General features: G+C 33.2%; 5 protein-coding genes across 9 annotated transcripts in view; 3 read left to right on the top strand and 2 right to left on the bottom strand.

Moving 5' to 3' along the window:
• Window positions 1–4,211, bottom strand: part of LOC117606921 (uncharacterized) — a 28,286-nt gene extending 24,075 nt beyond the window's left edge. The window contains exons 1-7 of the mRNA XM_034329959.2: window positions 3,819–4,211; window positions 3,623–3,744; window positions 3,212–3,488; window positions 2,774–3,136; window positions 2,359–2,698; window positions 2,143–2,270; window positions 2,013–2,072 (exon numbers count right to left, since the gene is read on the bottom strand). Coding sequence (XP_034185850.2) covers window positions 2,013–2,072; window positions 2,143–2,270; window positions 2,359–2,698; window positions 2,774–3,136; window positions 3,212–3,451 — 1,131 coding nt within the window. The 5' untranslated portion in view covers window positions 3,452–3,488; window positions 3,623–3,744; window positions 3,819–4,211. The remainder of the gene's footprint in view (window positions 1–2,012; window positions 2,073–2,142; window positions 2,271–2,358; window positions 2,699–2,773; window positions 3,137–3,211; window positions 3,489–3,622; window positions 3,745–3,818) is intronic.
• A 328-nt stretch (window positions 4,212–4,539) lies between these two features.
• On the top strand, window positions 4,540–6,671 carry Hacd1 (3-hydroxyacyl-CoA dehydratase 1). Of its 2 annotated transcripts, XR_013062715.1 has the most exons (6): window positions 4,540–4,787; window positions 4,975–5,089; window positions 5,158–5,393; window positions 5,465–5,646; window positions 5,732–5,891; window positions 6,618–6,671. XR_013062715.1 is itself a non-coding variant. In XM_034329982.2 (5 exons), the coding sequence occupies exons 1-5, from the start codon at window positions 4,717–4,719 to the stop codon at window positions 5,809–5,811; spliced, it is 684 nt and encodes a 227-aa protein (XP_034185873.1). In that variant the 5' UTR covers window positions 4,540–4,716; the 3' UTR covers window positions 5,812–6,671. The 2 variants fall into 2 exon arrangements, 1 of the variants encoding a protein (XP_034185873.1); XM_034329982.2 differs by having other exon boundaries at window positions 5,732–6,671.
• On the top strand, window positions 6,293–9,316 carry Sirt2 (Sirtuin 2). 3 transcript variants are annotated; one of them, XM_034329967.2, is made up of 7 exons: window positions 6,293–6,473; window positions 6,618–6,671; window positions 7,479–7,724; window positions 7,793–8,149; window positions 8,219–8,414; window positions 8,487–8,670; window positions 8,752–9,316. In XM_034329967.2, exons 1-7 carry the CDS (start codon window positions 6,293–6,295, stop codon window positions 8,818–8,820), a joined length of 1,287 nt encoding a protein of 428 aa, XP_034185858.2. In that variant the 3' UTR covers window positions 8,821–9,316. The 3 variants fall into 3 exon arrangements, with proteins under 3 accessions (XP_034185858.2, XP_076546152.1, XP_034185861.2); XM_076690037.1 differs by lacking the exon at window positions 6,618–6,671; XM_034329970.2 differs by lacking the exons at window positions 6,293–6,473; window positions 6,618–6,671 and adding an exon at window positions 7,128–7,294.
• Window positions 9,118–13,288, bottom strand: LOC117606919 (putative 2-oxoadipate dehydrogenase complex component E1 homolog). 2 transcript variants are annotated; one of them, XM_034329952.2, is made up of 13 exons: window positions 12,972–13,288; window positions 12,428–12,717; window positions 12,069–12,288; window positions 11,576–11,925; window positions 11,279–11,500; window positions 11,042–11,199; window positions 10,708–10,975; window positions 10,413–10,620; window positions 9,936–10,348; window positions 9,739–9,859; window positions 9,482–9,670; window positions 9,335–9,420; window positions 9,118–9,260 (listed from the first exon to the last, which is right to left on the bottom strand). In XM_034329952.2, the coding sequence occupies exons 1-13, from the start codon at window positions 13,141–13,143 to the stop codon at window positions 9,153–9,155; spliced, it is 2,805 nt and encodes a 934-aa protein (XP_034185843.2). In that variant the 5' UTR covers window positions 13,144–13,288; the 3' UTR covers window positions 9,118–9,152. The 2 variants fall into 2 exon arrangements, with proteins under 2 accessions (XP_034185843.2, XP_034185844.2); XM_034329953.2 differs by lacking the exons at window positions 9,118–9,260; window positions 9,335–9,420 and having other exon boundaries at window positions 9,527–9,684.
• The window catches only part of LOC117606928 (cell growth regulator with RING finger domain protein 1), a 29,009-nt gene continuing 27,807 nt past the window's right edge, over window positions 12,172–13,373 (top strand). The window contains exons 1-2 of the mRNA XM_076690044.1: window positions 12,172–12,313; window positions 12,399–12,463. The gene's annotated coding sequence lies outside the window, so the exon portion shown is untranslated. The remainder of the gene's footprint in view (window positions 12,314–12,398; window positions 12,464–13,373) is intronic.

Below are 13,373 nucleotides of genomic sequence, written 5' to 3'. Positions count from 1 at the left end.
AGAAATCGAAACGTTTTCTTCCATTTTGCTATCCGAGGCTTCGTTCCCGAGATACAAGCGATTGGAAATTCAATGGTCGACTTCCGGGGTGCTTTAAGGTTCGAACCGCGCACCTCGGAACTCGGATGTTTCATTTTCAATCGCTTATATCTCGTGAACGAAGCATCAGATCCTAGAATGGTAAAGGACTTTTCGATTTCATTTTTTTTTATGTCGGCTTGTGTATCAAAAGTGAAACGTTTATCGTCACGCGAACAAATTATTTTTTTTCTTCGGTTTTTGCTGTTTTTATCCTGTCAGAAATATCAACACGTATCGATACGATAATTACGGGAGAATATTGTGGGATACTACTGCCAAACTGATTCTCCCAACGGAGCTCGACTTAATAAAAAAAAAATAAAAATAAATAAATAAATAAAATCTGTCCTTTCGACCAGTTGTATCACTTATAAGGGAGCTAATAATTTCGAAACGAAACGCGTTTGAGGAACACAATGTCACACTGCATAAGAGTTAACGGACTATAAAAATTCCTAGTTCTTTTTATATAAATGATACACGAAGCGCGAGTAGTCTGCATATTGATTTGCGCGTTTATTCGCGCGAATCTAAAATACGATATACTCAAGAGTAATTGGCTTCCTAGGTAGGATTAATCGAATCTTAGGGTAACACGTTTACGAATGCAAATGATAATGGAATATACGTATTTAGTAGACTGTATATAGCGGTGTATGGTAGAAAATATTTAAGTGTCGATGATCTGTTTAAGAAAAAACTAAATGCATTGTTACTACTTTGTTTTTGAAAGAACGAGAACAAGTTCATCGTTACCATTCAATCTTGTACACTTTATTTTCTCGTGATTATATCGGTCAGGACAACAGGGTATCATTAGCATTGTACGTTAATTAACAATCTAATATTTTTATCTTTCACCGTGTATGATTTTTAATCATGGAGAAATTATATTTCAAAGTAGCCGAGGGTTCTTTCTTAATCAGGCCATCGAATTATTGTTGAATGTACTAAGCTAAATAATAATATGAAAGCTTACACCTCGCAGACATACAGCCTCTGCCACTAAATGTATATATTATAAGGGATACTATGTACGTAAAACGACAGACAGAGTAATTGATTTTTAACTGATCATTTAGATGGCAACTATGTTCTGGTAAACCGCCCAAAACAAAAATGAAAACCTACTACACGCTATCTTTAAATTAGACTCTAAGCTTTAACTTTCGACTAAACGAAATGAAATATGTATAATGTTTTCCTATTTTGTTTTTCACGTCTCATTTAATTGGAAAGATTTGTATTTCTACGTTTTATTCGGATACACATTGATAACGATAAGATCTCTAAACGAGAAAGGCTTTAAAAAAAAAACAAAAAGGTTCAAATGTGTAGCAAATTTGTAACTGATCGATATTTAAATGTAACACATGTATATCGAGACGAATGAAAGAGAGGGAGCTTTGAATAGTGCCTGCTTAAGAAACCCAATTTACCGTATCTGTAAATGGTTAGAATAATGGTACGTACGTTATTTCGTACACGGTACATTCACTAGGACTACCGTAGCCAAGTATGGGAAAAAGTGTAATTGTAAAGTAAAAGTACGTTTTGTTATTCTCATATTATCGTGCATAAGAAAAACCGCTTATTCCACTATTTTTCTTTTCTTAAGAGAATCTAGAAATTATAAACAAGCTGGAATTTTAACACGCATCATTCATTTAAACGTTTTACAATCCGAATAAAAATGATTTTTTAACTTGCACTGTGATCATCTTTTATTATGTTCATACTGTATTAATCGCATCACGCCACTCTTCCCCATACTGTACTATGAGTTCATGTTATTCAATTCTTAAATGTACATAAAACCTATGTGGTCGTAATTGTATGTAAATACTGTTAAACGTTCTATAACTCCTCAGAAATATGAATACAAGGAAAATTGGTTATTTAGTATAATTCTGACTTAAGACTTGACTTACTTTTATCTCAGCCTCCTTCACTTGCAACGTGGTGTCCATCACGGCTCCGCCGATCACAATCTACGTTGAACATAAACAAATCGTATGATTAGAACATATGCATATACATTTTTATTTCAATTAAACTCACTGGATTTCGTTCCGATTTCAGCTGGCACTTGGTGGAATTACTGCTGGGAAAACTTTGGAAATGTTTCTTGCCTAAATTTACCGCAATTTCTGCTGCCATATTTGCATTGTTTTCTATGAGTGCAATATCTACAATTTTGAGAAGATAAAAGTTAAATAAAAAGTGTCCACTTTATGTTATTCGTATGCTTACATATATATACATATACACACTTACTAGCTTGCAAAGATTGGCCATGTGTAATTTTATTTAATTCTTCTAATAAGAATGGAGTTACATTTTTTCCACTTACATGATTACTTTTTGCATTCTCTAAAGCTTTGCATATAGCTAACTCTATTTCTTTAGGATTCAGTGCATATTTTTGAGGAATAGGAACTGCAAATAGTAATCCTGTTTGCAGATTTAACTCCTTCTGAGCTTTTAATATGTTTGCTGCTTCCATTGAATCAGAAACTCTGTGTGGTACTTTTATTTTTTGAAATGTTTCAGTACAGTAAAATGCAGGGAAATGGTTGGTGTCACCAATCTTTATAACAGGGACTCCTTGAGTTTCCTACAAAGGATATAAATAACAAATGAAATTTCATTCAATGTGAAATTCATTTTCTACATAAAAATGTGTACTAACTAGATATTCTAATGTTTTTTCAATGTCTAAAATTGATTTAACACCAGAACATACAACAGCTACAGGGGTACGACCAAGTTCTATTAAATCAGTACTAATGTCAAATGTTGATTCTCCTCCACGATGAACACCCCCAATACCTCCTGTTGCCATTATTGGTATACCAGATAAATTTGCTATTAACATTGTTGCACTAACAGTTGTTCCTCCATTAAGCTTTTGAGAAACAATAGATGATATATCTCTGCGAGAACATTTAATAGTTTTTACAGGATCCGATTGTGCCAATGTTTTTAATTGTTCCTGACTTAAGCCAACATATATCTGTCCATTTAAAATTGCTATAGTTGCAGGAACAGCACCCTAAAGATATTTAATAAATCTTACATATTTGTTATGAATTAATAATTTATCATTTTTAAATTAAACAACAGTTACTTTGGCTCTGACAGCATTTTCAACTTTTATAGCTGTTTTTAAATTATCAGGATAAGGCATCCCATGAGTGATAATTGTAGACTCTAAGGCCACAATTGGTTGTCCATTTTTTTTTGCCACTTTCACCTCATTCCCACAAACAAAAATTCTATAAATACTGCTAGTTTGAAGACTATTTGTTGAATTGTATCTTTTAACTATTTTAAAAAGCCTTTGAAAATTGATCCACTGCATTTTCATGTTTTCTTTACCTTGCTGTTTGTTACTTGATGATAAACTGTAATATTAAATCAACAGTAATAAGCATCATATGTTGATAACATAATATTATCAACAGGTTATCTAATACTTTAACCGTTTCTATATAAAAAAATAGAACAAAATTATTTAAATATTTTATGTGAGACTAACCTTTATAGATATCATAATTATGATAAAATCGGAAATAATAAGTTACTTTGCCACAAACTATTTAATTCAACGAAAATCTCGACGAGATATCATTTCGATTTATCGATTAGAAATCATTGCAACTGTAATTTGAAAAATCAATTCTTAATTTCCTAAAGTGCCAGATTTTTACAATGATTTATTATTAATTTAGTACTTTATTTATTATTTTCTACCATCTGTACGTTTCCTGTTTCGTTGATACTTTTGAAAAGTATCAATTTCTAAGTTTTTTTTCGAACATAAATAATTAAACATTTATTTAATGATTGAAGAAAACATTTTAATTTGAAAAAATATATACACATTGCATTCAAGTTTGTTACATTATTAATATGATTATAATTCTGAGACGCGTTAAAAACCTAATTATAATAAGTGCTGATTAAACATTAGACGTCGTATTCATTTTCCTTCTGAATTCATTATAGTATGTTGAACTTTGATCCAAAAAACCAGGGATGTAGTTAGAAACACGGTTTCCGGTATAAAATGATATGCAGTTGTGAAAATAATGTTGATGAATATTGACCGCAACCAATATAAGCATATTTTCTGTATAAGCTTCTGTTCAATAATATTTCTTGTATTATATTCTCTTAGGCATAACTTGAATAACAAGTTAGAAAGAAACTGACTCAAGGTGGTCAAGGTATAACTGGTTGTGTGGAATAAGCATTTCATTGCATAATTTACACTGTATATTATAAAACTTGTTCTACCGAATGATTTTTAATATATACGAAATAAAAATTGAATTAACATAATTTTAATAGCATTTTATCAGCATTACTTAAAACATAGATTACTTATTTTTAATGTAACATTATCAAAGAATTAAAAGAAAAAAAAAGATTGATTCATCCATGTTATGAACAGTAGTTGGTACGTTCCTGTGGGAAGTACATATCATATAGCGTGCCTCGTATAACTTCGTCAGTTTCGATATTCTACGTGCGGTATGCGATGAATTTGAAACGTTCATCGCAAAAGCAATAAGTACTGTTTTTTAGTACTGTTTTAAATAATTCACGTACAAATTAATTATCAAAAATATGAAATCTAAAAAACCAAGTAACGTTGCAACACTTTACTTGAAAGCTTATAATCTTATCCAAGTTTTTGGGTAAGTATACAATTTACGTATCTAACAAACTGATTAAATGATAGAAAGAAGGTTTATTTTCTTGTTTGAATTCAAGTACACTTGTAATTTAACACGAAATATTAAATTTTTTTTATCGTCGCAACGTAATTGTAATTAAAAATAAATATGTAATGAAAAAAATGTATAAAACTATTTATGTTTGCAGCTGGAGTTACATACTTTATAAATTTCTGATAAATGATTTTACTGTGTCAGAACCAAACTTATGGCGTAATGTTAAATGGCCAGTTATTATTTTTCAACATGCTGCTTTTTTGGAGGTAAGTATTAAATTTTAATGTGACTGCTTTAAAAAAAAAAATAAGATTGAATTTTATTTACATTACAGATAATACATGCAGCAACTGGTATAGTTAAATCAAACCCTATACTAACAATTTTTCAAGTTTTTAGTCGTGTGATAATTGTAAGTGCTGTATTGTTAGCAACTCCATATGAACATGCAGCATCATCACCTGGCTTGCCATTGGCCATTTTAGCATGGTCAATAACAGAAATAATTCGATATCTGTTTTACTTTATGAATCTCAGTGGCTTTGTACCATATTTTCTTACATGGTTAAGGTATGGAATTTAAAAAATCACAGAATATGTTTTATATTAATAATTTGAAGCTAATATTTCTGTTGTTATAGGTATACATTATTTATCATATTATATCCTATTGGTGTAACTGGAGAACTGTTATGTTTATATGCAGCTATAAAGTATGCAGGTTCTCACCCAGAGGCCTGGAGTTATACACTTCCTAATGCATGTAATTTTACGTTTAGTTATTATATTACTCTGATAATTGTAGGACTGACCTATATTCCTGGTAAGTATTTCAAACATAATTTTTTATATTTATATAATATAATATTTTAATTCTAAATCTATCTTTCTCTTTTTTCTTGTTACAGTTTTCCCACAATTATATTTACACATGTTTGCCCAGAGGCGTAAGATCTTAGGAGTTGATGCATCCAAAAAAGCTCAATAATATAAATAAAATTTGATACATGGTATTTCTAGGGATATGTTTTTATGATGGAAATAAATATCTCAATTTATAAAGATACGGTAACTATTTTGAAAACATCATCTCTGAATTTTATCCTTTCATTTATTACAAAAATAATAGAGATTACAATATAAAAAAGCCTTTCTACTAACGAATTAGAAACGTGTGTTATCCTACCATATATTTATGCCCTATCATTAAATAGAACTTATCAAGTTACCAAATTAATATATAAAAATTAATGTAACGATTGTGTACTATTTTAGTTACAATGTATATTGGAAATCATTGTAATTCATAAATAATGAGAATCATATTTCCAAAAATATTTATTATTCGTTCAATACGAGAACATACCTGTTTTGCGCAGCTCAGAGACGCCCTCTACTCTTATCTGTAACTACGTAACGGTTTACGTTCGTGTATATACGGTGGACAAAATATATAACAGAGAAAATAAATGATAACATTAGAGGTTGAAGAGTATACCGAATACTCACAGACGCTAGATATACTGCGTGGTGCCATTACGCGCTTGCGCAGACGAAACATGCGCAGTCGAAGCATGCGCGAGCCGACTAGGACCAACGCCGGACCAACGGACCAACGCGCAGTACTAACAAAAACTCGTCACGCTAAGGGTATGGTCTCTAGTTGAACAAATAATATTGAACGTAGAAATGGTTCGATAGTGTGTTTTTATCGTATGTTCAAATGAATTTATGAATAATATTACTTTTTATATTACAATTGTAATATACAAAAGTTCTCTCAAATGTTGCTAGGCAGTTCGGAAGAATCTAAAAACATGTCTGAACATAAGGATGATGCGAAAAAGGGTAATGTTTCTAAACTGTCATTTGTCGAACATGACAAAATTCAAGCTTCGTGTATGTTATTGCTTAAAATTTTTTCTTTTTCTTAAATATAATTTTGTATTACTGTGAATTTCTTATTTTAATTCATAGATTTTCAGGAAATAATTTACAAAACAACTTTTTAATGAAATTCCCATTTTTAAAAATTAATATCAGTTTATAAAATTTGTATTATAACTTTTTAATATTTTTTATAATGCTTCTACGTTTACACTACGTTGTAAAGGATTACAAAATATAATATAAATGAATGCAACATGTTTGTGAAAGAGGTTAACTGTCATCTATAGAAACCCGGAATTTCACTAATTAAATAAAATGGTTAGCTGAATTAAAAGGCTGAATTACTGCTCGATGCTGTTCGCTATAATTGCAAAATATTTTAATTTGTATACTGTTGGCAGCTTGTAGGTAATTATTGTAACACACGTGTTTTCTGTGAATTACATTTCAGTTGTATCACCATAGTTGTTTATGGTTGATCAAAATGTTTTCGCGCCTCGTTCTTCCTTTAATCAGCGGTCCACGACAATTATTCGTCCGAAAACCCTGGAGAAAATCTGTATTTTTGTATTTTTATTTTAGTCAGTATAATATATTTGTTTATTTGAACATTATGTATTAATTTCTTTTTAATGTTGTATTTTTCAAAAACTAACAAACCTAAGATATTTATAATGTATGAGCATGTAATAAAAACCAAGATTATGTATTTATATCTAGCAACTGAAATAATGTATTAATAATATAATTTTTTGGACCCCTTAGAAAAGAAACCAAATGAGGAATCAGTACAAAGTTCTTCAGAACAAGAAGAGGTAGAAGAAGAGTCTGAGATGGAAAAAGTTCGTAGATATCTAGCACAGAAGTTAAGACTTTTTGATTCATCAGATTATAGCGAGCAATCACAACAAAAGGTGCTTCGAGAAGTTAACTTAGATGGAATAATAGAATATATAAAGGAAAATGAAAACTGCAAAATTGTTACTATGGCTGGAGCTGGTATTTCCACGTGTAAGTTTCTACAAATATTTTTCTAGAGTATTTTCAAGGAGTATGTAACATAATTTTTCTGTTTGTAGCTGCAGGAATTCCTGATTTTCGTTCACCGTCAAGTGGACTATATCATAATTTAGAGAAGTACAATTTGCCTCATCCTCAAGCTATTTTTGAATTGGATTTTTTTATGGAAAATCCAGAACCTTTTTTCGCTCTTGCGCGGGAACTTTTACCCGAAGGTTTTAAACCTACACCGTGTCATTACTTTATTCGTCTATTGTGGGAGAAGGGATTGCTTTTGAGACATTATACACAAAATATTGATACTTTAGAGAGAATGGCTGGTTTACCACCTGAAAAATTAGTAGAAGCCCATGGAACATTCCATACTGGTAGATGCCTTCAATGTAGAGCACCGTACACTCTTCCATGGATGAAAAGTAGTTTTTCTATTTTCTATCTTTCTAATTAAAATAAAATTGTATTTTAAATTTAGTGTCTGTTTTCAGAAAAAATCATTGAAGGTGTTGTACCGAAATGTGAAGAATGTAACGAGGGTGTAGTAAAACCTGACATAGTTTTCTTTGGAGAATTGTTACCTGAACGTTTTCATTATCTCGCCGATAGGGATTTTGCAGAAGCAGATCTTTTAATAATCATGGGATCGAGTTTGGTCGTTCATCCTTTTGCATCTTTGGTAGATAGGTGTGCATCAGGGATCGAAGTTAAAATAATCCCATTGCTATTTAAAATATTATAATTATGGTTTTCTTTAAGGGTTCGACCAAATTGTCCACGTTTACTGATCAATAAAGAAAAAGTGGGCATGCAAGACCGCTTGTCACGACTTCTAGGATTGCGGCAAGGCTTAATCTTTGATTCACGCACCGGTCGCGATGTTGCCTGGTTAGGTGACTGTGATACCGGTTGTCAATTATTAGCTGAAAAGTTGGGCTGGGATGTATGTTTCACTGCTTAAATTGATTTCTTATAGTGATTTAAAAATTACCGATATCATTAACTTGAACTTACTTCTTTACAGGAGGAATTGAAGGATCTTATTAAAAAAGAACATGAACGTTTGGAAGCAGAAAATACTAGCCAAGATTGATTGCATTAATCGTGTTATTGTAATATAAATTTAGCTTTTTACAATAATTATGACTTAGTTTTGCTGCTACTTTTTATAAAGAAAGAACAGGTAATATTTTCATTACAAAATCGTTACAATGTCAAAAATTAGTAATTGACGTTATATTCATATTGCGAATATATTTTGTTGTTGATAATATTGAAGTAGCATAATCATTGCTCAAGGATGTGTAAATAGTTTATTTCATAATATAGTATACGGTGATGATGTAATTGCAAGAAAGGTGTGATTTTGGACAGTTGAATCACGTGTACAAATAAAACAGAGTAAAATGTAATATAATATAAAAATCATTTCATAGTGAATGGTTTAATGATAACTTCCTGAGCTTCTCGTTGATGCAGCTGTCCTTCGCCCACAGCTGGTGCAGCCATAGGCACGCGACCCGAATATTTCAACTGTAAATTATAATTTTATTGTAGAAAAAATGCAAATGCATGTTGTACTAATTTTATATTTATTTGACACTCACTGATCTTCCACACAGATTTTCAAAACGAGTCTTAACAAAACTCCATGCTCCCATGTTTTGCGGCTCTTCTTGACTCCATATGAAAGCTGCAAAAAACATTTATTTCAATATCGTATAATAATGTCAAGACTTATTCATGATACTTACTCTTTGCATGTTTATACTTATCAATCTCTTGTAATAAGTCTTGAACAGGAAAGGGGCATAGGCTTTCTAGCCTGATAATTGCAACATTTTTCTGTACTGTTCTATCTCTGTATTCATCAAGAGCATAATAGTGTTTTCCACTTACTAGAATCACCTTAGTCACTTCTGATTCTTTCACTTTGTCATCTCCTGTCAAAATCATGCTATTGAAAGAAGTTAGAAATGAATTAGATTATTTGCTTTCATTTATAACATACCAATAACGTTCTTGAACTTAGTCTGTGGTCCCATATCCGCTAACGAGGACGTGGCTGCGGCATGACGTAACAACATTTTCGGGGCTACTATTATTAAAGGCTTGCGAAAATTTCTTACCATCTAAAATGAAGAAACAAAAGTAAACTTGTAGCAACAACGATATAATTTATCATTTTTTTGATAAAATCGATTTTACTTGTCTTCTTAACAGGTGAAAGTACTGAGCAGGTGTCGTAGGATTCGTAACGTGCATGTTAACGTTATCACCATCCGGTTTATTCTCCTGACTATCAGTGAGTTGTAAAAATCTTTCAATTCTACAAGAACTGTGTTCAGGACCAGCACCGTCGTAGCCATGAGGTAAAAGCATCGTCAGACCACTGCTTAACATCCATTTCGATTCTCCACTGGTTACAAAGGTATCAATAACGATCTGTGCTCCATTAAAAAAATCACCAAACTGTGCCTCCCAAATGGTCAAAGTCGTTGGTACAGCAATACTCATACCATATTCATATCCTAGCACTGCCTCTTCTGATAAAATACTGTTGGCTAACTCTAGCTTCCCTGTTTGACCCTCTATCATAGAGTTTAATGAAATCTGTATGTCTGAAATTACGAATGATACCTGAAATCACATCTTATTCATCTATGAAACTCATTTTTCAGTTACCTCCAGTAGACTGATCAACAAGCATCGCATGCCTCTGTGAAAATGTACCACGGCCTACATCCTGTCCACTTATTCTGACATTGTATCCTTGATACAACAAACTACCAATGGCAAGTGCCTCAGCAGTGGTCCAGTCCAAGCGTTCACCACTCTCTATTTTGTTCAATCGGGATTGAATGTGACTTTTCACTAACCGAGGATGTATTGTCTGTTGTATGGTGAGACGTGACACTTAATTGGTCAAAATAGAAGAATAATCCCTGGGATAGAATTAAAGCATATGATATGTTCTCACCAACTCGTCATGAACGTGAACACTTTTTTTGGCAATGAAGCTTAATAGGTTTAAATCAACACCCGTGTCCCACTGTGTCACGGACGCATCAGCCGATCGCATTTCGCTCCACAAGCCTGTGAAGTAGACAGGTTGTGGAATATAACTGTCGACTTCTTTCAGTGCTCGATCCAATCGAGCGCTATGATTTTCAACGATGCTGGTAGCTTCTGTCTTCGAAAGTACATTAGCCTCGTTCAGTTTCTTTAAATATCGATCTGGTATGGTTCTAAAGGAAAGAGGAAAAGATTATTTTCATACCTGATACATTTTCAAGTCATTTTAAAATACTCACGGACGATTGTGTATAATTTTATAAATAATAGGATTCGTGAAGACGGGATCGTCCAATTCGTTGTGCCCCCATCGTCTAAAACAGTTCAAGTCCACGAAAACGTCCTTCCTGAACTTTCGTTGGTACTTGAAAGCTACTCTGGTCGCTCGAACAACCATCTATGATATGTATTTATCAAATTTAAATTTTCCCCCTTTCACGGTGTTTCACTGTGTAACGAGAAGAATATGCGAGCACCTCAGGATCGTCGGCGTTCACGTGAATCACCGGAGCAGAGATCATCTTTGCCAGATCCGTGCAATATCTCGACGATCTTCCTCTGGAGGCTGGAGTGGTGAAACCTAGTTGATTATTGATTACCATATGAACAGTTCCTCCAATTTCAAAGTGAGGAACTGCGGATAAGGCTAAGCATTCTTGATCGACACCTTGGGCGGCATAAGCGGCATCTCCGTGTACCTAAGGTGCAGTATAAGCACAGATGAATTTGATTTAATATTCTCTGTGGGTTAATTTAAATTTAAAGCAGTTTACTTGGACGTTCAACACTTTGTCGCTCCAGCATGCATTTGCATCTTCACTGTAGGCTCCATCCTTAACAGCTTGCATGGTTCCTCGAGTTTTTCCCATGGAGACGGGATTCACCGCCTCCAAATGCGACGGATTTCGCAGCATCGTTACGTGAAGCTTTTTTCCCCCGATTGTCAGATCGGTTGAAGATACTAAGTGGCTAATCACGTCACCGGAGGTAACCACGTTATCCGGAAATTCAGAAAATCCTCGCAATTTTCTAAACAATTTCTCTGGCGGGAAATTCAGCATACCAGTAAGAAAATTCAGTCGACCACGATGTGGCATGCAGAGGACGATGTATTTTAAATCATCTACAATTTAATCAGTTTAAATGCCATCATTGATAAATGGAGATGAAGGTTTTATTTTTTTTATCTTGTTTATATTATTTTATCAGTTACATGGTAAATGTTTTTCAAGTATTTAAATGATGAAATATATATTCAAGGTTTACCGTGTGCGCATAGTTTGAAGAACTCGTGGAAGAATGCCATCATACTCTCAGCACCTTCGCCACCGTATCTCTTAAGGCTCACGAACCTGATGGCCAAGAAGTGATCGAAAGCTTGACTCTTCAGCATTTCTCTCGCGATGGCAATTCGCGTTTCATTCGTCAGAGAATTCGCCAAATCTTTTTCCACTGTTTGCGCGAACCATTCTCTCTCTTCCTCGGTCTGTGTAAATATTAACAGAAATCAGGTATTTATATAGATATTCTACAAAGAAATAATAGACAGTGGATACTTATTGTTCAATATTAAGCAGTTACAATGATTCTGTTTAGAAAATTCTGTTAAGTTGCTGATGTATTACCTCCAGATAACTAAACTCCAGTCCTACCGAGCTACTGTAAGTTTTATTTAAGAATTGCAATGCTTCTTGTACTGTTCCTTCCTCTTTCTCTGTTGCTAGAATACCTCTGAAAGAAACTTTGTCGTTCAAATTTAATCCAAATCTTTCTGGTTTTAATTCGACCAGAGGTGTTGGCACTTTCGTCGCAACTGGATCAATGTTCGCTTGTTTGTGACCGTGTGTTCTGTATGCTGTAACCAGTCTGTAAAAATTGCTATTCTTTGATCGTGTTTCTAAGTATTCTTTTGGTACTGAAAGAAAGAGAAAGAGCGAGGTGAACTTTAACACGTTCAATACCACAGTGAAAATGGCATCTCTTTAATTATTTGAATAATATACTTTTATTTCAATAATACGTTTCTTCTCGTACGAAATTATCAAAACAGCATGAGTGGAAAGTTTAACGTGGGTCATCTGTGACCTGCGTGACACTCAGTGTTAAATTTATGATGTTAGTGACCCCTCACGACATTCGACGTGTTAATCAACATATCATTTGAAATACCTTCAAAGTGTCTTTGTGTCTTTGGTTTATATCCATAAACACCATTTTCGCTGTGATACGATCGCGTGAAGATGTTTGGTCGATAAGAGACGCATTTTGAAGCCGGATGACCATTTGTCCATTCTAAACGTGCTTGTCTGTTTTTGCGAAAAGTTCGTAGAATCGTGTGCATGCTTGCTTTCGTTACGAGACCAATGGATCAACTGAGAGTCCCCCATCGTGGTACCCTCGGTTATTTTATTGCTTTTATCCCCTCCACGTGAACATATCCAACATTATCTGTTTATTTAAGATTAACAGTTCTTAAATAGTACAAACTCGCGATACGAGTTGGTACACATATGAATATTTAAATTGGGTTCATTGGGAATATTTTTAATATTTTTAATTTTATTTAGTGAA

The sequence above is a fragment of the Osmia lignaria genome, chromosome 2 (genome assembly GCF_051020975.1).
Source record: "Osmia lignaria lignaria isolate PbOS001 chromosome 2, iyOsmLign1, whole genome shotgun sequence".
Lineage (NCBI taxonomy): Eukaryota > Metazoa > Arthropoda > Insecta > Hymenoptera > Megachilidae > Osmia > Osmia lignaria.
This window is presented reverse-complemented; position numbering and strand designations above follow the sequence as displayed.

Bases quoted from the DNA above. Each gene is read 5' to 3' on its own strand.
- Hacd1 (XM_034329982.2), top strand. From the start codon at position 4,717: ATGAAATCTAAAAAACCAAGTAACGTTGCAACACTTTACTTGAAAGCT. The intron at 5,394-5,464 runs GTATGGAATTTA...CTGTTGTTATAG, and splicing joins TATTTTCTTACATGGTTAAG to GTATACATTATTTATCATAT. The intron at 5,647-5,731 runs GTAAGTATTTCA...TTCTTGTTACAG, and splicing joins AGGACTGACCTATATTCCTG to TTTTCCCACAATTATATTTA.
- Sirt2 (XM_034329967.2), top strand. From the start codon at position 6,293: ATGATAACATTAGAGGTTGAAGAGTATACCGAATACTCACAGACGCTA. The intron at 6,474-6,617 runs GTATGGTCTCTA...AAATGTTGCTAG, and splicing joins AAAAACTCGTCACGCTAAGG to GCAGTTCGGAAGAATCTAAA. The intron at 8,671-8,751 runs GTATGTTTCACT...ACTTCTTTACAG, and splicing joins CTGAAAAGTTGGGCTGGGAT to GAGGAATTGAAGGATCTTAT.
- LOC117606919 (XM_034329952.2), bottom strand. From the start codon at position 13,143: ATGCACACGATTCTACGAACTTTTCGCAAAAACAGACAAGCACGTTTA. The intron at 11,926-12,068 runs GTAAACCTTGAA...ATTAAATTGTAG, and splicing joins CTTCAAACTATGCGCACACG to ATGATTTAAAATACATCGTC. The intron at 10,976-11,041 runs GTGAGTATTTTA...TCTTTCCTTTAG, and splicing joins AAAATTATACACAATCGTCC to AACCATACCAGATCGATATT.